Below are 22,256 nucleotides of genomic sequence, written 5' to 3'. Positions count from 1 at the left end.
AGATGTACCACCCTAGAGACGAGAGGGTGTGTGTGTGTGTGTCTGTGTGTGTGTGTGTGACTGGCATGCAGGGCAGAGTTTATGCTGGGCTGCCAGATGATGCTGCACTTTCAATCAGAGCATTGTCCCCATCACACCGTCCACCACAGTCGGGGTCACTTCCATTTCAATTCAGTCAATTCAGGACGGAAACGGAAATTCAAAACCAAATTCCATTTCTTTCTCATTAAGAAATCAAAGGAGATCGTTGTAATTTCTGATTACATCCTGAATTGACAGAATTTAAATGGAATTGAACACGACCCATGTGTCCACTTCACCATCATCCATACATAGCAATACATGGAAAGCGTCCCAAATGGCATCCTGTTACCTATATATAGAGCTCTGGTCAAAAGTAGTGCGTTATAAGGGGAATAGGATGCCTTTTGGGACGCAGATCTGGTGTTCATTTTTAAGACCAGAGATGGGGCAGGTTATTCTGAACGAGTTGTCCTTAGATCAGGATCTCCGGCAGGACAAGATCAGTCGTGAAAAGGCTTTAGACTACCTGGTTTGTTACATCACAAGCCAGTTTCCAGGACCCGGATTAAAGCTGCAATATGTGTCTTTTTGGGTGACCTGACCAAATTCACATAGAAATAAGAGTTATAGATCAGTCATTCTCATTGAAAGCAAGTCTAATAAGTGGTAGATCTGTTCCATTTGTGTTATTTCTATGCCTGCGGCTTTTTCTTTCGGTTTTGTGCACCATTTTCAAACAGCACAAAATACTATATTTTTGGTTATCGAAAATATATTTCACAGCGGTTTAGATGGTACAATGAAATTAGGTGAACTATTTGGATTTTTGCAACCAGGAAATGGCAGAGCGATTTCTGCAATATTGCACCTTTAAGCCTGGTCCTAGACAACAAAACACATGGAAATGATCCATTGAATATGCTTTTAAGTCCAGGATCTTAATCTGTGTCTGGGAAACCAACCCTAGAAGTTTCAGTTCATGTTATCAGTCAGAAACCCTTTGTTTCTCCTCACAAACATTTCATCCTATTGTAATTCTTGTTTGGGGAAAATGGCAAGGTCTGTTCCCTTCTCATTTTACCAGTCAGCTGAGTTTTACTCAGTGGCTAATCTCAATGTTGATGATAATGAGTCTGTTTCGCTGCTTCCTCGCAGGATTTCTGGGCCAGAAGTGTGAGGTGGATGTAGATGCCTGTACCCTACCCAACACCACATGCCCTAGAAACACACATTGTCTGGATCTGCCTGATGGACTGAAGTACACATGTTGCCTGCTGTGCCCACCAAACATACAAGTGGGTAAAACAACACTTTTTTGTGCAGAACGTGGAGTTAATCCTAACTTCCATTTAAATTAAATGTTCACTTAATCTCCCATTGACATCAATGCATGACAACTTGAACATTTGTCTTAAATTAAATGTAGGATTTGCCCCCAACTGAACAAACAAACCCCAGCAAACAAATTGGCGCACAGTACAATTCTGGGTCCAAATACCATTTGAAATCATTTAAAATACTGGATCTGGGCTTGACTGAGCTTGTTAACCCCGCCCATCTGGCACTACAGACAGACTAAAGCAAACCCCGCCCATCTGGCACTACAGACAGACTAAAGCAAACCCCGCCCATCTGGCACTACAGACAGACTAAAGCAAACCCCGCCCATCTGGCACTACAGACAGACTAAAGCAAACCCCGCCCATCTGGCACTACATACAGACTAAAGCAAACCCCGCCCATCTGGCACTACATACAGACTAAAGCAAACCCCTGCCCATCTGGCACTACATACAGACTAAAGCAAACCCCGCCCATCTGGCACTACAGACAGACTAAAGCAAACCCCGCCCATCTGGCACTACATACAGACTAAAGCAAACCCCTGCCCATCTGGCACTACAGACAGACTAAAGCAAACCCCGCCCATCTGGCACTACAGACAGACTAAAGCAAACCCCTCCCATCTGGCACTACAGACAGACTAAAGCAAACCCCGCCCATCTGGCACTACATACAGACTAAAGCAAACCCCGCCCATCTGGCACTACATACAGACTAAAGCAAACCCCGCCCATCTGGCACTACATACAGACTAAAGCAAACCCCGCCCATCTGGCACTACAGACAGACTAAAGCAAACCCCGCCCATCTGGCACTACATACAGACTAAAGCAAACCCCGCCCATCTGGCACTACAGACAGACTAAAGCAAACCCCGCCCATCTGGCACTACATACAGACTAAAGCAAACCCCGCCCATCTGGCACTACATACAGACTAAAGCAAACCCCGCCCATCTGGCACTACATACAGACTAAAGCAAATCCCTGCCCATCTGGCACTACATACAGACTAAAGCAAATCCCTGCCCATCTGGCACTACATACAGACTAAAGCAAATCCCTGTCCATCTGGCACTACATACAGACTAAAGCAAACCCCGCCCATCTGGCACTACATACAGACTAAAGCAAACCCCGCCCATCTGACACTACATACAGACTAAAGCAAATCCCTGCCCATCTGGCACTACATACAGACTAAAGCAAATCCCTGCCCATCTGGCACTACATACAGACTAAAGCAAATCCCTGTCCATCTGGCACTACATACAGACTAAAGCAAACCCCGCCCATCTGGCACTACATACAGACTAAAGCAAACCCCGCCCATCTGACACTACATACAGACTAAAGCAAATCCCTGCCCATCTGGCACTACATACAGACTAAAGCAAACCCTGTCCATCTGGCACTACATACAGACTAAAGCAAACCCCGCCCATCTGGCACTACAGACAGACTAAAGCAAACCCCGCCCATCTGGCACTACATACAGACTAAAGCAAACCCCGCCCATCTGGCACTACATACAGACTAAAGCAAACCCCGCCCATCTGACACTACATACAGACTAAAGCAAATCCCTGCCCATCTGGCACTACATACAGACTAAAGCAAACCCTGTCCATCTGGCACTACATACAGACTAAAGCAAACCCCGCCCATCTGGCACTACAGACAGACTAAAGCAAACCCCGCCCATCTGGCACTACATACAGACTAAAGCAAACCCCACCCATCTGGCACTACAGACAGACTAAAGCAAACCCCGCCCATCTGGCACTACATACAGACTAAAGCAAACCCCGCCCATCTGGCACTACATACATACTAAAGCAAACCCCGCCCATCTGACACTACATACAGACTAAAGCAAATCCCTGCCCATCTGGCACTACAGACAGACTAAAGCAAACCCTGCCCATCTGACACTACATACAGACTAAAGCAAACCCCGCCCATCTGGCACTACATACAGACTAAAGCAAACCCCGCCCATCTGGCACTACATACAGACTAAAGCAAACCCCGCCCATCTGGCACTACATACAGACTAAAGCAAATGCTCAACGTATTTAGCAACGCGTACGCCACGCCCACCTGAGGGTCTCTCCTTTCCAGCCATATATTTCCTGTTTGAGGAATGCAAAAACCACTTGGCACCTAAATCTTGTGGAATCGATTGCTTTTATTTTACTCTGGTGATTCTTTCCCACTCTTGCTTGTGCAATTAGTTTATTCTCGTTAACGTAACGACCTGTCAAACTCTCAGGTAATGGCTGAAATATGTTCAATGGAATACACTGGCTTTCCGTTGAATCTATAAAAATGCAAACTCTTTGTCTGGGATTTAACGCACCGTCTTGACAGTTACATCACAAGAAAGAGAACTTTAAATTGGTGTGTTTTGATGTTTTGTGGAATTAAAAATAGTAAGAATTTAATACAATTGGAATGCTTACTAATTAGATGCGCTGAAATGAAAGTAACTTCCGAGAAGGAACACTGGGATGATATTATATCTGATCTCACAAACAATGTGAAGTATGTTTAGATCGGTGTAGCCAAGCGTTTTGATTTTAAATCCCATGGGTACCTTCCTTGACATACTTATGGGATCTTTAATGACCTCAGAGAGTCAGGACACCCGTTTAACATCCCATCCAAAAGATGGCACCCTACACAGGGCAGTGTCCCCAATCACTGCCCTGGGGCATTGGGATATTTTCTAGACCAGAGGAAAGAGTGCCTCCTACTGGCCCTCCAACAGCATCTGGTCTCCCATCCAGGGACTGACCAGGACAAACCCTGCTTAGCTTCAGAAGCAAGCCAGCAGTGGTATGCAGGGTGGTATGCTGCTGGCATTGTTTAATTATGCAAGAGAATGTGACAACAACAATACTGAATAATTAATGAGGCAGTCTAGAAGGTGCAGGTAGGCCTAGAGACGGAGCAAGTTTTGGGTGGTTTCAGCCCAGTTCTACCCATTTATGTTAATGTATGCAAATACCCTCAATGTATATATTCAAATGAGGCACATTTATTTTCTCACAAAGTATTTCAAAGATACCTGATATACTGAGGAAATGTGTATATATAAGTGCATTATATGAAAAAAGTGACATTTTACAATAAATTGAATACCTAAATTCCCACCAAGATGACTGAACTCCATTAATTATTCGTCCATCCCAGTACAATGTTTTATGTTCTATAATTCAGTCACTATCTGATTGATTTGTTTTTTAAATCATAAAGTTTGTAGTATCTTCATTGTCCTGTTTTTTAAGCCTTTTTACACATGTCGATGACCATTGCGAAGCATATTGACAAATTAGTCACACCTCGATGATGGTCGCCTCGTAAAATGCTTTGGAATGTTGCCATTAATCAGGTCATTTTGGTCTCGTTAGACAAATGAACATGGAACTCACACTCGTGCACACACACATACACACACACACGCACGCAGTGTTGTCCCTGCAGATAATTTAATCGAAGCAATCACAATCTGTTTTATGCTGTAAATTGTCAAACTCAAACACTATCTACGTATTGATGGAAAATCACTGTCTGCGTTATGCCTAATCACTGTATTCATCCCAGTGGATCACGATGAGATATAGAAATGCATTATATTACAATACATTACGCTTCATAACAATATCCTGTCTTTGATGAGAATTAAAATGCCATATACCATGGAATAGAGAGAAGGAACGAAATGTGGCTATGGAATAGAGAGAAGGAACGAGATGTGGCTATGGAATAGAGAGAAGGAACGAGATGTGGCCATGGAATAGAGAGAAGGAACGAGATGTGGCCATGGAATAGAGAGGAACGAGATGTGGCTATGGAATAGAGAGAAGGAACGAGACGTGGCTATGGAATAGAGAGAAGGAACGAGATGTGGCTATGGAATAGAGAGAAGGAACGAGATGTGGCTATGGAATAGAGAGAAGGAACGAGATGTGATAATGGAATAGAGAGAAGGAACGAGCAGTGGCTATGGAATAGAGAGAAGGAACGAGATGTGGCTATGGAATAGAGAGAAGGAACGAGACGTGGCTATGGAATAGAGAGAAGGAACGAGACATGGCTATGGAATAGAGAGAAGGAATGAGATGTGGCTATGGAATAGAGAGAAGGAACGAGACGTGGCTATGGAATAGAGAGAAGGAACGAGATGTGGCTATGGAATAGAGAGAAGGAACGAGACGTGGCTATGGAATAGAGAGAGGAACGAGACGTGGCTATGGAATAGAGAGAAGGAACGAGATGTGGCTATGGAATAGAGAGAAGGAACGAGACGTGGCTATGGAATAGAGAGAAGGAACGAGATGTGGCTATGGAATAGAGAGAAGGAACGAGATGTGGCTATGGAATAGAGAGAAGGAACGAGACGTGGCTATGGAATAGAGAGAAGGAACGAGACGTGGCTATGGAATAGAGAGAAGGAACGAGATGTGGCTATGGAATAGAGAGAAGGAACGAGACGTGGCTATGGAATAGAGAGAAGGAACGAGATGTGGCTATGGAATAGAGAGAAGGAACGAGATGTGGCTATGGAATAGAGAGAAGGAACGAGATGTGGCTATGGAATAGAGAGAAGGAACGAGACGTGGCTATGGAATAGAGAGAAGGAACGAGATGTGGCTATGGAATAGAGAGAAGGAACGAGATGTGGCTATGGAATAGAGAGAAGGAACGAGACGTGGCTATGGAATAGAGAGAAGGAACGAGATGTGGCTATGGAATAGAGAGAAGGAACGAGATGTGGCTATGGAATAGAGAGAAGGAACGAGATGTGGCTATGGAATAGAGAGAAGGAACGAGACGTGGCTATGGAATAGAGAGAAGGAACGAGATGTGGCTATGGAATAGAGAGAAGGAACGAGATGTGGCTATGGAATAGAGAGAAGGAACGAGATGTGGCTATGGAATAGAGAGAAGGAACGAGATGTGGCTATGGAATAGAGAGAAGGAACGAGATGTGGCTATGGAATAGAGAGAAGGAACGAGACGTGGCTATGGAATAGAGAGAAGGAACGAGATGTGGCTATGGAATAGAGAGAAGGAACGAGACGTGGCTATGGAATAGAGAGAAGGAACGAGACGTGGCTATGGAATAGAGAGAAGGAACGAGATGTGGCTATGGAATAGAGAGAAGGAACGAGACGTGGCTATGGAATAGAGAGAAGGAACGAGATGTGGCTATGGACTAGAGAGAAGGAACGAGATGTGGCTATGGAATAGAGAGAAGGAACGAGACGTGGCTATGGAATAGAGAGAAGGAACGAGATGTGGCTATGGCATAGAGAGAAGGAACGAGATGTGGCTATGGAATAGAGAGAAGGAACGAGACGTGGCTATGGAATAGAGAGAAGGAACGAGATGTGGCTATGGAATAGAGAGAAGGAACGAGATGTGGCTATGGAATAGAGAGAAGGAACGAGATGTGGCTATGGAATAGAGAGAAGGAACGAGATGTGGCTATGGAATAGAGAGAAGGAACGAGATGTGGCTATGGAATAGAGAGAAGGAACGAGATGTGGCTATGGAATAGAGAGAAGGAACGAGATGTGGCTATGGAATAGAGAGAAGGAACGAGATGTGGCTATGGAATAGAGGAAGGAACGAGACGTGGCTATGGAATAGAGAGAAGGAACGAGATGTGGCATGGAATAGAGAAGGAACGAGACGTGGCTATGGAATGAAAAGGCCAGATGTGGCTATGGAATAGAGAGAAGGAACGAGATGTGGCTATGGAATAGAGAGAAGGAACGAGACGTGGCTATGGAATAGAGAGAAAGAACGTGATGTGGCTATGGAATAGAGAGAAGGAACGAGATGTGGCTATGGAATAGAGAGAAGGAACGAGACGTGGCTATAATAGAGAGAAGGAACGAGACGTGGCTATGGACTAATAGAGAGAAGGAACGAGATGTGGCTATGGAATAGAGAGAAGGAACGAGATGTGGCTATGGAATAGAGAGAAGGAACGAGATGTGGCTATGGAATAGAGAGAAGGAACAGACGTGGCTATGGAATAGAGAGAAGGAACGAGATGGCTATGGAATAGAGAGAAGGAACGAATGTGGCTATGGAATACGATATTGAATCTAGCTACACATCATATCAAAGATTCTGCCAGCTTTTTAAAAGAAACAAGATGTCATTTGCTTTGCAAAAGGCCTGAGTTATTTGGTATTGTCCCCAAGATACAGTATTACATAGTGAATAAGCAGGTTGTGTGAATGGTGCGTGTGACAATGTTCTCTTCTCTCTCTACAGCCATGTGCCAACGGAGGACGTTTGTCTTGAACAACGTAAGCAGTTACACCTGTGTCTGTGCACCTGGATGGGCAGGACGTAACTGTGTGTGACAATGTTCTCTTCTCTCTCTACAGCCATGTGCCAACGGAGGACGTTGTGTCTGGAACAACGACAGCAGTTACACCTGTGTCTGTGCACCTGGATGGGCAGGACGTAACTGCCGCTTAAACATCAACGATTGTGTTCAGCACTGGTGCCAAAACGGAGCCACTTGTGTAGATGAGATTGATGGCTACAGGTGAGTGCCTAAGGCAAGGTCTCAAATACACTATTCAGTGTTTCCCCTATATTCATTTAGCGTCACTCCAAATAATATTATATAAAACAATTGTGAAATGGGGTGGTGAAACATTTTCAGTGTCAACTTTAAAGACTCAAACCAGATATAAAGTATGTAGAAAAGAAAATGGAGCAATATCTATTTTTTTTAAACAAGATCATCTTTGACAACTAACAGAAATAAAAACTAGACAGGGAGAATCTGAAATTCCCAAAAGTCATGGCCCATTGATTTTGTTATAATGTTCAGATGGCATACGAACACGGCATTAACCGTGGTGAAATGTGTAGAATTGCAGGAAACTAAGTTAAAAACTGTAACCCCCCCCTCGCCCCTTAACATTAGTAGAACATTAAGCCTTCTAAGGCTAACATTATTAGTAAAACGTTAAGCCTTCTAAGGCTAAGTGTTTGCTGTTGTATGTGTTTATTAGTAAAACGTTAAGGCTAAGTGTTTGCTGTTGTATGTGTTTATTAGTAAAATGTTAAGCCTAAGGCTAAGTGTTTGCTGTTGTATGTGTTTATTAGTAAAAGTGTTTGCTGTTATGTGTTTATTAATAAATCGTTAAGCCTTCTAAGGCTAAGTGTTTGCTGTTGTATGTGTTTATTAGTAAAACATTAAGCCTTCTGTCTGTTGTATGTGTTTATTAGTAAAACGTTAAGTCCCTTTGACCTGTCCTGGACCGGTCCTGGACCGGTTCCGACCGACATTCTGTGTACAGAGCCCTGTGTGAATTGTGCAACATCAACAACATTCCACATTTTGTTGTGTTACAGCCTGAATTCAAAATGGATTACATTTTTTTTTACCCATCTACACACAATACCCCATAATGACAAAGTGAAAACATATTTTTATTTTATTTTAGCAAATATATTGAAAGTAAATTATGGCTTTGCACTCCGTGAAAGCTCTGGTTGTCCCGCTTCACATGCCACTCCGCTGTCATCTGAGATGCAGGATGTGAAATCTGACACCTTATATATAGACATTTCTGTGTGTAATTTCAACAAATTTGCCAAAATCAACAAAAAAAACATGTTTTCACGTTGTCATTATGGGGAATTGTGTGCAGATGGGTGAGATAAATACATGTTTTCAGTTGTCATTATGTGGTATTGTGTGTAGATGGGTGAGATTTTTTTTTTAGATTCAATGAATTTTGAATCCTTTCTGAAGGCACTGTGACTGGTTTTATGTATTGTCTATGTGGAGCCTGAAGTCTACTGATTAAGGCTGCTACCCTCAGAGAACACACATACTGTGTCGGTGTGGGTTCAAGTCTGTCACAGGCCATTCATTCTGGCACTAAACCTCTCTCCCATCTTCCCTGTCTTTCTCTCTGTCCTCTATCCAATAAAAATACACGGTATGTTTAGGCCAACCGCTGCTCTGATGGTTACCTCAACAATGGGGTTATACAGAATAGAAAAAGTATTGGAAACTCCATTAACAATTGCTGGTTTGTAATTCCTCTAGGATGCTAGAATGTTCTCAACTGGCCTACCTGGTGAAATAAAAACTAAAAACTAATTAAGATCCATTTAGAAATGATCTTAAATGTTTTGGTAACACTTCACTTAAGACAGACAGCTATAATGCATTACGAGGCAGTCTTAATGCATCTTAAGACTTGTCAGAAAGTATCTATGAACTGTGTCTGTTGATATCGTCTTATAATGGGAGTTGTTTGTCACCAGCTGCCTTTGTCCCAGAGGATACAGCGGTAGCTACTGTGAGATGGACGTTGATAACTGCATTGGACACCACTGCTCTGAGCACGGCGTATGTCTAGACCAACAATACAACTATACTTGTCGCTGTGAGCTCGGGTTCCAGGGGAGCTACTGTGAGCAGGAGACGGATGAGTGTAAGAGTTCCCCGTGTGTCAATGGTGCCACCTGTGAGGATGTCATCGGAGGCTATCAATGCCACTGCCCCCCAGGGTTTGAAGGTAGGCCTAAAGTATGTTGCCACACTTGTGATAACATAAAACAATTGATTTCAGGTCAAGGCACCAACTAACTGACTAACTATTGCTAGCTATTGTTTGAGCTAGGAACACAAGCATTTCACTACAACATGTGCATGTGACCAATAACATGTGATTTAGATTTGATTTAACGAATGAAGAGTGTGTGGCAGGGGTTTTATTAGTTCATTGTTGTTAATATCTGTCATCCTTTATCGTGGTAGCTTTGAAATCGTCAAATGAATACCTCAACCAAATGACAAATGAACACATTGTGTTCCCTTACCTTGAAAATCACAACCTGATAACCAAAAAGAGAACGTGGCATAGAAGCATCCCCTTGAAAATATCCTATTTGTACAGATGACTTCACTGAACAAAAAATATACAAGATCCCAGAAATTGTCGATACCCACAAAAAAAGGAATTTCTCTAAAATGTGGTGCACAAATTTGTTTACATTCCTGTTAGTGAGCATTTCTCCTTTGCCAAGATAATCCACCTGACAGGTGTGGCATATAAAGAAGCTGATTAAACAGCATTATCATTACACAGGTGCACCTTGTGCTGGGGACAATTAAAGGTCACTCTAAATAGGCAGTTTTTTTTAACACAACACAATGCCACAGATGTCTCAAGTTTTGAGGGAGAGTGCAATTGTCCACCAGATTTGCTGCCAGAGAATTGAATGTTAATTTCTCTATCATAAGCCACCTCCAACGTTGTTTTAGAGAATTTGGCAGTACGTAAAACCGGCCTCACAACCGCAGACCACTTGTAACCATGCCACCACAGGGCCTCCACATCCGGCTTCTTAACCATCCGGCTTCTTAACATGACTCCCCGGTGGGTGGGCCTATACCCTCCCAGGCCAACCCATGGCTGCACCCTGCGCAGTCATGTGAAATCCATACATTAGGACCAAATTAATTCCTTATATGAACTGTAACTCAGTAAAATCATTGAAATTGTTGCATGTTGCATTTATATTTTTGTTCAGTATATATTGGCACCCTTGAAATGGAGCAGAATGCTCTGTTTTCTGTTTATAATGAATGGTCAGCCTGAGCAGTCTGCTGGCTGAGGGACATTAGTTGTTCGTGCCGTACAACCATTGATTTACAATACAGCACTTGGCAGAGCTCTGTGTTCCCTAGTACCCCCATGGGAGTGTACACAATGCCATAAAGGTCCCTGAAGACAAGCTAAATTGGGGCCACAATTCTATCAAGGTGTGTGTGTGTGTGTGTGTGTGTGTGTGTGTGTGTGTGTGTGTGTGTGGTGTAGTGTTATATAAACTCAGCAAAAAAGAAACGTCCCTTTTTCAGGACCCTGTCTTTCAAAGACAATTCGTAAAAATCCAAATAACTTCACAGATCTTCATTGTAAAGGGTTTAAACACGGTTTCCTATGCTTGTTCAATGAAGCCTAAACAATTAATGAACATGCACCTGTGGAATGGTCGTTAAGACACTAACATCTTACAGACGGTGGGCAATTAAGGTCACGGTTATGAAAACTTAGGACACTGAAGAGGCCTTTCTACTGACTCTGGAAAAAACACCAAAAGAAAGATGCTCAGGGTCCCTGCTCCTCTGCGTGAATGTGCCTTAGGCATGCTGCAAGGAGGCATGAGGACTGCAGATGTGGCCAGGGCAATAAATTGCAATGTGTGTGCTGTGAGACGCCTAAGACAGCTCTACAGGGAGACAGGACGGGCAGCTGATCGTCCTCGCAGTGGCAGACCACGTGTAACAACACTTGCACAGGATCGGTACATCCGAACATCACACCTGCGGGAAAGGTACAGGATGGCAACAACTGCCTGAGTTACACCAGTGCTCAGCTCAGACTGTCTGCAATATGCTGAGAGAGGCTGGACTGAGGGCTTGTAGGCCTGTTGTAAGACAGGTCCTCATCATACATCACCGGCCTATGGGCACAAACCCACCGTCGCTGGACCAGACAGGACTGGCAAAAAGTGCTCTTCACTGAGGAGTCACAGTTGTGTCTCACCAGGGGTGATGGTCGGATTCACGTTTATTGTCGAAGGAATGAGCGTTACACCGAGGCCTTGTACTCTGGAGCGGGATCGATTTGGTCCCATAGCATCATCGAACTGAGCATGTTGTCATTGCAGGCATTCTCAACACTGTGCGTTACAGGGAAGACATCCTCCTCCCGCATGGTACCCTTCCTGCAGGCTCATCCTGACATGACCCTCCAGCATGACAATGCCACGAGCCATACTGCTCATTCTGTGCGTGATTTCCTGCAAGTCAGGAATGTCCGTGTTCTGCCATGGCCAGCGAAGATCCTGGATCTCAATCCCAGGTTTTCAATCCCAGGTCCCTGGGACCTGCTGGATCAAAGGGTGAGGACTAGGGCCATTCCCTCCAGAAGTGTCTGGGAACTTGCAGGTGCCTTGGTGGAAGAATGGGGTAACATCTCACAGCAAGAACGGGCAAATCTGGTGCCTTTGACGAGGAGATGCACTGCAGTACTTAATGCAGCTGGTGGCCACACAGTTACTGACTGTTACTTTTGATTTGAACCCCCCCTCCCCTTGTTCAGGGACACATTATTCAATTTATGTTAGTCACATGTCTGTGGAACTTGTTCAGTTTATGTCTCAGTTGTTGAATCTTGTTATGTTCATACATATATGTTACCCCACACATGTTAAGTTTGCTGAAAGTAAGCGCAGTTGACAGTGAGACGTTTTTGTTGTTGTTGCTGAGTTTAGTACTTATTCTGCTGTTGTACATGCGTTACATAATGTGATCATATGTTACAACATATGATTGTGAAGGTGTCAATAAGCATTACTGATGTTCCTTACTTTACTTGGGAAGTATTTTTATAATATAGAAAGTCACTTTGTCGTACAGACTTCACATTATACTGGTGCTGGTATAACCATTTGCCCAGAACATGATCATATCAAGTACAGTACACTGTAGAGTGAACAGACAATAGAAGGTACAAGCCAACTGAAATGAGCATCCACAGAATGTATACCACAAGGTATATGTACAGAATGTCATCTGTTGTGTTTCCAGGAGATGGTGCTCAGAGAATGTTAATGACTGCTGGTCAAGGCCTTGTTTGAATGGAGGTTCCTGTATGGATCTGCTGAATGGATACATCTGCCACTGTCCTTTTGAGTACTCTACTGACTAGTAGCAGCATAGAAATCACTGTCCTTTTGGTGAGTACTCTACTGACTAGCATAGCAGCATAGAAATCACTGTCCTTTTGGTGAGTACTCTACTGACTAGCATAGCAGTCATAGAAATCACTGTCCTTTTGGTGAGTACTCTACTGACTAGCATAGCAGCATAGAAATCACTGCATAGAAATCACTGTCCTTTGGTGAGTACTCTACTGACTAGCATAGCAGCATAGAAATCACTGTCCTTTTGGTGAGTACTCTACTGACTAGCATAGCAGCAATCACTGTCCTTTTGGTGAGTACTCTACTGACTAGCATAGCAGCATAGAAATCACTGTCCTTTGGTGAGTAGAAATCTCTACTGACTAGCATAGCAGCATAGAAATCACTGTCCTTTTGGTGAGTACTCTACTGACTAGCATAGCAGCATAGAAACCACTGTCCTTTTGGTGAGTACTCTACTGACTAGCATAGCAGCATACTGTCCTTTTGGTGAGTACTCTACTGACTAGCATAGCAGCATAGAAATCACTGTCCTTTTGGTGAGTACTCTACTGACTAGCATAGCAGCATAGAAATCACTGTCCTTTTGGTGAGTACTCTACTGACTAGCATAGCACCATAGAAATCATGCCTTATACTGTATGGTGCCTTCAGAAAGTATTCATACCCTTATTTTTTATTTTTATTTTACCTTTATTTTACTAGGCAAGTCAGTTCAGAACAAATTCTTATTTTCAATGACGGCCTAGGATCACCTAGGAACAGTGGGTTAACTGCCTGTGCAGGGGCAGAACGACAGATTTGTACCTTGTCAGCTCGGGGATTCGAACTTGCAACCTTTTGGTTACTAGTCCAACGCTCTAACCACTAGACTACCCTGCCGCCACTACACTCTAACCACTAGGCTACCCTGCTGCCACTACACTCTAACCACTAGGCTACCCTGCTGCCACTTCTAACCACTAGGCTACCCTGCTGCCACTACACTCTAACCACTAGGCTACCCTGCACTACACTCTAACCACTAGGCTAACTACACTCTAACCACTAGGCTACCCTGCCGCCACTACACTCTAACCACTAGGCTACGCTGCTGCCACTACACTCTAACCACTAGGCTACCCTGCCGCCACTACACTCTAACCACTAGGCTACCCTGCTGCCACTACACTCTAACCACTAGGCTGCCCTGCCGCCACTACACTCTAACCACTAGGCTACCCTGCTGCCACTACACTCTAACCACTAGGCTACCCTGCTGCCACTACACTCTAACCACTAGGCCACTACACTCTAACCACTAGGCTACCCTGCTGCCACTACACTCTAACCACTAGGCTACCCTGCCGCCACTACACTCTAACCACTAGGCTACCCTGCTGCCACTACACTCTAACCACTAGGCTACCCTGCCGCCACTACACCTAACCACTAGGCTACCCTGCTGCCACTACACTCTAACCACTAGGCTACCCTGCTGCCACTACACTCTAACCACTAGGCTACCCTGCTGCCACTACACTCTAACCACTAGGCTACACTACACTCTAACCACTAGGCTACCCTGCTGCTGCCACTACACTCTAACCACTAGGCTACCCTGCTGCCACTACACTCTAACCACTAGGCTACCCTGCTGCCACTACACTCTAACCACTAGGCTACCCTGCCGCCACTACACTCTAACCACTAGGCTACCCTGCTGCCACTACACTCTAACCACTAGGCTACCCTGCCGCCACTACACACCACTAGGCTACCCTGCTGCCACTACACTCTAACCACTAGGCTACCCTGCCGCCACTACACTCTAACCACTAGGCTACCCTGCCGCCACTACACTCTAACCACTAGGCTACCCTGCTGGCTGCCCTGCTGCCACTACACTCTAACCACTAGGCTACCCTGCTGCCACTACTAACCACTCTAACCACTCTAACCACTAGGCTACCCTGCTGCCACTACACTCTAACCACTAGGCTACCCTGCCGCCACTACACTCTAACCACTAGGCTGCCCTGCTGCCACTACCTGGCTACCCTGCTGCCACTACACTCTAACCACTAGGCTGCTGCCACTACACTCTAACCACTAGGCTACCCTGCTGCCACTACACTCTAACCACTAGGCTACCCTGCTGCCACTACACTCTAACCACTAGGCTACCCTGCCGCCACTACACTCTAACCACTAGGCTACCCTGCCGCCACTACACTACACTCTAACCACTAGGCTACCCTGCTGCCACTACACTCTAACCACTAGGCTGCCCTGCCGCCACTACACTCTAACCACTAGGCTACACACTCTAACCACTAGGCTACCCTGCCCACTACACTCTAACCACTAGGCTGCCCTGCTGCCACTACACTCTAACCACTAGGCTACCCTGCTGCCACTACACTCTAACCACTAGGCTACGCTGCCACTACACTCTAACCACTAGGCTACCCTGCTGCCACTACACTCTAACCACTAGGCTACCCTGCTGCCACTACACTCTAACCACTAGAAAACATGCTACCCTGCCGCCACTACACTCTAACCACTAGGCTGCCCTGCTGCCACTACACTCTAACCACTAGGCTACCCTGCTGCCACTACACTCTAACCACTACTAGGCTACCCTGCCGCCACTACACTCTAACCACTAGGCTACCCTGCCGCCACTACACTCTAACCACTAGGCTACCCTGCTGCCACTACACTCTAACCACTAACCACTACACTCTAACCACTAGGGCTACTGCTACACTGCTGCCACTACACTCTAACCACTAGGCTACCCTCTACCCTGCCCACTTTGTATGTATTTAACCACTAGGCTACCCTCTGCCACTTTTCTAGCCACTACACTCTAACCACTAGGCTACCCTGCACTACACCTAACCACTAGGCTACCCTGCTGCCACTACACTCTAACCACTAGGCTACCCTGCCGCCACTACACTCTAACCACTAGGCTACCCTGCCGCCACTACACTAGGCTACCCTGCTAAATAACCACTAGGCTACCCTGCTGCCACTACAAACCACTAGGCTACCCTGCTGCCACTACACTCTAACCACTAGGCTACCCTGCTGCCACTACACTCTAACCACTACATTTAGGCTACCCTGCCGCCACTACACTCTACTAGGCTACCCTGCTGCCACTACACTCTACCACTAGGCTACCCTGCTGCCACTACACTCTAACCACTAGGCTACACTCTAACCACTGGCTACCCTGCCGCCACTACACTCTAACCACTAGGCTACCCTGCCACTACACTCTACAAACCACTAGGCTACCTGTCACCTACACTCTAACCACTAGGCTACCCTGCCGCCACTACACTCTAACCACTAGGCTACCCTGCCGCTGCACTACACTCTAACCACTAGGCTACCCTGCTGCCACTACAGGCTACACTCTAACCACTGGCTACCCTGCTGCACTACACTCTAACCACTAGGCTACCCTGCCGCCACTACACTCTAACCACTAGGCTACCCTGGCTGCCACTACACTCTAACCACTAGGCTACCCCGCCACTGGCTACCCTGCCGCCACTACACTCTAACCACTAGGCTGCCCTGCCGCCACTACACTCTAACCACTAGGCTACCCTGCCGCCACTACACTCTAACCACTAGGCTGCCCTGCTGCCACTAACCACTAGGCCGCCACTACACTCTAACCACTAGGCTACCCTGCTGCCACTGGCTACCCTGCTGCCACTACACTCTAACCACTAGGCTACCCTGCTGCCACTACACTCTAACCACTAGGCTACCCTGCTGCCACTACACTCTAACCACTAGGCTACCCTGCCGCCACTACACTCTAACCACACTACACACTCTAACCACTAGGCTACTACACTCTAACCACTAGGCTACCCTGCCGCCACTACACTCTAACCACTAGGCTACCCTGCCGCCACTACACTCTAACCACTAGGCTACCCTGCCGCCACTACACTCTAACCACTAGGCTACCCTGCCGCCACTACACTCTAACCACTAGGCTACCCTGCCGCCACTACACTCTAACCACTAGGCTACCCTGCTGCCACTACACTCTAACCACTAGGCTACCCTGCCGCCACTACACTCTAACCACTAGGCTACTACCTATTCGCCCACTACACTCTAACCACTAGGCTACCCTGCCACTCTAACCACTAGCCACTACACTCTAACCACTAGGCTACCCTGCCGCCACTACACTCTAACCACTAGGCTGCCCTGCTGCCACACACTCTAACCACTAGGCCGCTGCACTACACTCTAACCACTAGGCTACCCTGCCGCCACTACACTCTAACCACTAGGCTACCCTGCTGCGCCACTACACTCTAACCACTAGGCTACCCTGCCGCCACTACACTCTAACCACTAGGCTACCCTGCCCACTACACTCTAACCACTAGGCTACACTACACTCTAACCACTAGGCTACTACACTCTAACCACTAGGCTGCTGCCACTACACCTAACCACTAGCTGGCCACTACACTCTAACCACTAGGCTGCCCTGCCGCCACTACACTCTAACCACTAGGCTACCCTGCCGCCACTACACTGTACCACTAGGCTAACCACTAGGCTACCCTGCCACTCTAACCACTAGCTACACTACACTCTAACCACTAGGCTGCTGCTGCCACCACTGGCCGCCACTACACTCTAACCACTAGGCTACCCTGCCGCCACTACACTCTAACCACTAGGCTACCCTGCTGCCACTACACTCTAACCACTAGGCTACCCTGTGCCACTACACTTAACCGCCCACTACACTCTAACCACTAGGCTACACTCTGGCTGCCCTGCGCCACTACCACTAGGCTACCCTGCTGCCACTACACTTTAGGCTAACCACTAGGCTACCCTGCCGCCACTACACTCTAACCACTAGGCTAGCTGCCACTACACCTCCACTATTACACTCTAACCACTAGGCTGCCGCCACTACACTCTAACCACTAGGCTGGTGCCGCCACTACACTCTAACCACTAGGCTACCCTGCTGCCACTACACTCTAACCACTAGGCTATGCTGCCACTTCTAACCACTAGGCTGCCCTGCACTACAACCACTAGGCTAACCACTAGGCATACCCCGCCACTACACTCTAACCACTAGTACCCTGCTGCCACTACACTCTAACCACTATACTACACTGCTACCCTGCCACTACACTCTAACCACTGGCTAGGCTCTACACCTAACCACTAGGCCGCCACTACACTCTAACCACTAGGCTACCCTGCTGCCACTACACTCTAACCACTAGCTACCCTGCTGCCACTTCTAACCACAGGCCACTAGAAATACAGTGGCTACCCTGGACTAAGTCTCCACTAACCACTACACTCTAACCACTAGGCTACCCTGCACTACACTCTAACCACTAGGCTGAAATGAACCACTAGGCTGCCCTGCCGCCAAACTCTAACCACTAGGCTACTTTAGGGTCTGTGCCACTACACTCTCAACCACTAGGCTATGCTGCCACTACAAGTAACCACTTCAGTTTTTACTCTAACCACTTTTTATGCTGCCACTACAAAACCCTGCCATTTAACCACTAGGCTACCCTGCTGCCACTACACTCTAACCACTAGGCTACCCTGCTGCCACTACACTTAACCACTGTGGCTTGCTCCAGGTGGGAACCACTAGGCTAACTACACTTTATAGGCTAACTACACTGAACCACTAGGCTACCCTGACTACACGTACCCTGCAAACTCTAACCACTAGGCTACCCTGCTGAGCCACTACACTCTAACCACTAGGCTGCCGGCTGTTGTACAGTCTGCATTTTTTCTCATCCATCTACACACAATATCCCATAATGGTAAAGTGAAAACATGTTTTAAATATGTTAGCATACTTAAAAAAATTTAGTCTTCACACCCCTGAGTCAATACATGTTAGGATCACATGTTAGGATCACCTGGCAGTGATTTAAGCTGAGAGTCTTTCTTTCAAAAAACAAATAAAGCAACACCTCATCGCACAATGCCTCTCACTTATTGACCTTTATAGTTTGTGTATGTATTGATATGAAGGCTACGTCAGCATTTTTGTAACGTAGTTCTATCCTTGAGCTCTGGTCTATTAATGTTCTGTATGATGTCATGTTTTGTGTGGACGACAGGAAGAGTAGCTGCTGCTTTCGCAACAGCAAATGGGGATCATAATACAATAACAAAAATGTCAAAAAACATCATTCCACTTCTGGGGTATTGTGTGTTGGCCAATTACAAAAGTCTACATTTAGTCCCTTTTGATTTCAGGCTGTAATGTAACACAATGTGGAAAAAGTCAAGGGGTGTGACTACTTTCTGAAGACACTGTAGCTACGGTGCAATCAGAAACTATTCAGACCCCTTCGCTTTTTCCACATTTTGTTACATTACAGCCTTATTCTAAAATGGATTCAAAAAATAAAAACAGAAATACCTTATTTAAAATTCAGGATTCAAAAAGATAAAAACCCAAGAAATACCTGTCATTTACATAAGTATTAGTTCTAACACCAGGTTAATGGTAAAGGGCACACACCTGCCTATAAGGTCCCACAGTTGACAGTGCATGTCAGAGCATAACCCAAGCCATGAGGTCGAAGGAATTGTCTGTAGAGCTCTGAGACAGGATCATGTTGAGGCACAGATCTGTGGAAGGGTACCAAAACATTTCTGCAGCATTGAAGGTCCCTAAAGACACATTGGCTGCCATCATTCTTAAATGGAATACGTTTGGAACCACCAAGACTCTTCCTAGAGCTGGCCACTTGGCCAAACTGAGAAAACAGGGGAAAAGGGCCTTGGTCAGGGATGTGACTAAGAACCCAATGGTCACTCTGACAGAGCTCCAGAGTTCCTCTGGGGAGATGGAAGAACCTTCCAGAAGGTCAACCATTTCTGCAGCACTCTACTAATCAGGCCTTTATGGTAGAGTGGACAGACGGAAGCCACTCCTCAGTAAAAGGCACGACAGCCTGCTTAGAGTTTGCCAAAATGCACCTAAAAGACTCTCAGGCTATGAGATAAAACCAAGATTGAACTCTTTGGCCTGAATGCCAAGTGTCATGTCAGGAGGAAACCTGGCACCATTCCTATGGTGAAGCATGGTGGTGGCAGCGTCATGCTGTGGGTATGTTTTTCAGCGGCAGGGACTGGTAGACTAGTCAGCATCGAGGGAAAGATAAATGGAGCAAAGTACAGAGAGATCCTTAAAAACCTGCTGCAGAGCGCTCAGGACCTCAGAAGGTTCAACTTCCAACAGGACAACGACCCTAAGCACACAGCCAAGACAATGCAGTGGCTTCGGGATAAGTCCCTGAATGTTCTTGAGTGGCCCCATCATCCCCAAGAAGAATCGAGGCTGTAATCGCTGCCAAAGGTTCTTCAACAATGTACTGAGTGAAGGGTCTGTATACTTATGTATATAGATCATTTCAGTTTTTTATTTTTTATACATTTGCAAAAACCTGTTTTTGCTTAGTCATTATGGGATATTGTGTGTAGATTGATCAGGTGGGAAAAAAATACAATTTTATCAATTTTAGAATAAGGCTGAAACGTAACAAAATGTGGAAAAGGTCAAGTGGCCTGAGTACTTTTCGAATGCACCGTATATGTTACAATGAAACATTTGGCCAATAAATGCATACAGATCCTATAATTGAATATCATCTATTCTATAATTGAATTGAATTATAGGATCTTTATGATGACGTGAATGTTGGAAATAGTTGGTGTGTTTAGTGGTATAGAAATCATGCCGCGTTTAAAGTTTCGCTCTGATATTATTGGTATCCTTGCATCCTTACAATGGAGTGAATATACAATAGAATGGTCACTTTCTGTTTAAATGAAGGTTACAAGAAATGTTTAACAATGACACAATACATTTCCCAGATGTACATTATTGACCCTAATATGATATAAACACCAACAGACAATGTTGTTAGTATACACTTCCGACATGCATTGCACCTGTAAAAAAGATAATTCAATTTAGCCCAATGTGCAGTACCCGCAGCCCCGAAACAATATATCACTAATCTCCTAATGTTATTGCGTGACAATAAAACACGGAAGTGAAATATATCATCGTAAATTTTCAGTTGAAAATGTATGAAACAAACTTCTCTGTCATTTAGAGGAAGTTGAAGTGGAGGGAAAGCAGACCCCCAGTAAAACAGTAAAACATCCATTATTGCTCAGATTTCTACGGCAGATTCAGAGACTAAGGTGTGTTTTAATCTGGTTTGCGTTTTCCGGGAATTGAATTAAATAAGTGACTTGCGATGTTTACTTCATAGATGGAACAAATGTAACAGAAAAAGGGTGTCTGCAAGGTTAACACAATTTTCACAACCATGCTTCCGATGTCTATCTCCTTCAGCATCTCCATTGTAAAACAAACAAACATGGATATACTTATATTTTTGTGGGATTTCAGGGAACAAGGACAAATCAACGTTATGCTTTTCCTAAAGGGTTCAAGGCGTTTCTTCATCATTTAAATTGCGGGAGTTTGAGGGACTAGAATGAATGGTGGCTGGTGCTGGAGATTAAAATATATATATATCTCTACAGAGTTCAACATGTACTCACCCACAAACCATACAAATGTTTAAACCAAGGAGGCTGAGAATATGCTGCATTGAATTCATGCTTGAAAGAATACAGAAGGTGAAAGTACTCAACAAAACAGCCCACATTTCAATTTCTATACCTTCATCCATGCTTTACAAACCATTTCAGCTTCTATACCTTCATCCATGCTTTACAAACCGTTTCAGCTTCTACACCTTCATCCATGCTTTACAAACCATTTCAGCTTCTACACCTTCATCCATGCTTTACAAACCATTTCAGCTTCTACACCTTCATCCATGCTTTACAAACCATTTCAGCTTCTACACCTTCATCCATGCTTTACAAACCATTTCAGCTTCTACACCTTCATCCATGCTTTACAAACCATTTCAGCTTCTACACCTTCATCCATGCTTTACAAACCATTTCAGCTTCTACACCTTCATCCATGCTTTACAAACCATTTCAGCTTCTACACCTTCATCCATGCTTTACAAACCATTTCAGCTTCTA

At 45.3% G+C, this 22,256-nt stretch overlaps 1 protein-coding gene across 1 annotated transcript in view; it reads left to right on the top strand.

The window, feature by feature from the left end:
* The window catches only part of LOC118374387 (protein eyes shut homolog), a gene marked incomplete at its 3' end in the record, with an annotated part of 35,411 nt that extends 25,471 nt beyond the window's left edge, over positions 1-9,940 (top strand). The window contains exons 4-6 of the mRNA XM_052501767.1: positions 1,180-1,319; positions 7,781-7,944; positions 9,687-9,940. Of these exons, the coding sequence (XP_052357727.1) occupies positions 1,180-1,319; positions 7,781-7,944; positions 9,687-9,940 (558 nt within the window). The remainder of the gene's footprint in view (positions 1-1,179; positions 1,320-7,780; positions 7,945-9,686) is intronic.
* Between the last annotated feature and the right edge of the window lie 12,316 nt (positions 9,941-22,256).

Source organism: Oncorhynchus keta, unplaced genomic scaffold (assembly GCF_023373465.1).
Source record: "Oncorhynchus keta strain PuntledgeMale-10-30-2019 unplaced genomic scaffold, Oket_V2 Un_contig_14327_pilon_pilon, whole genome shotgun sequence".
Classification (NCBI taxonomy): domain Eukaryota; kingdom Metazoa; phylum Chordata; class Actinopteri; order Salmoniformes; family Salmonidae; genus Oncorhynchus; species Oncorhynchus keta.
Note: the sequence above shows the minus strand (reverse complement) of the source record. Positions and strands in the feature narration are given on the sequence as shown.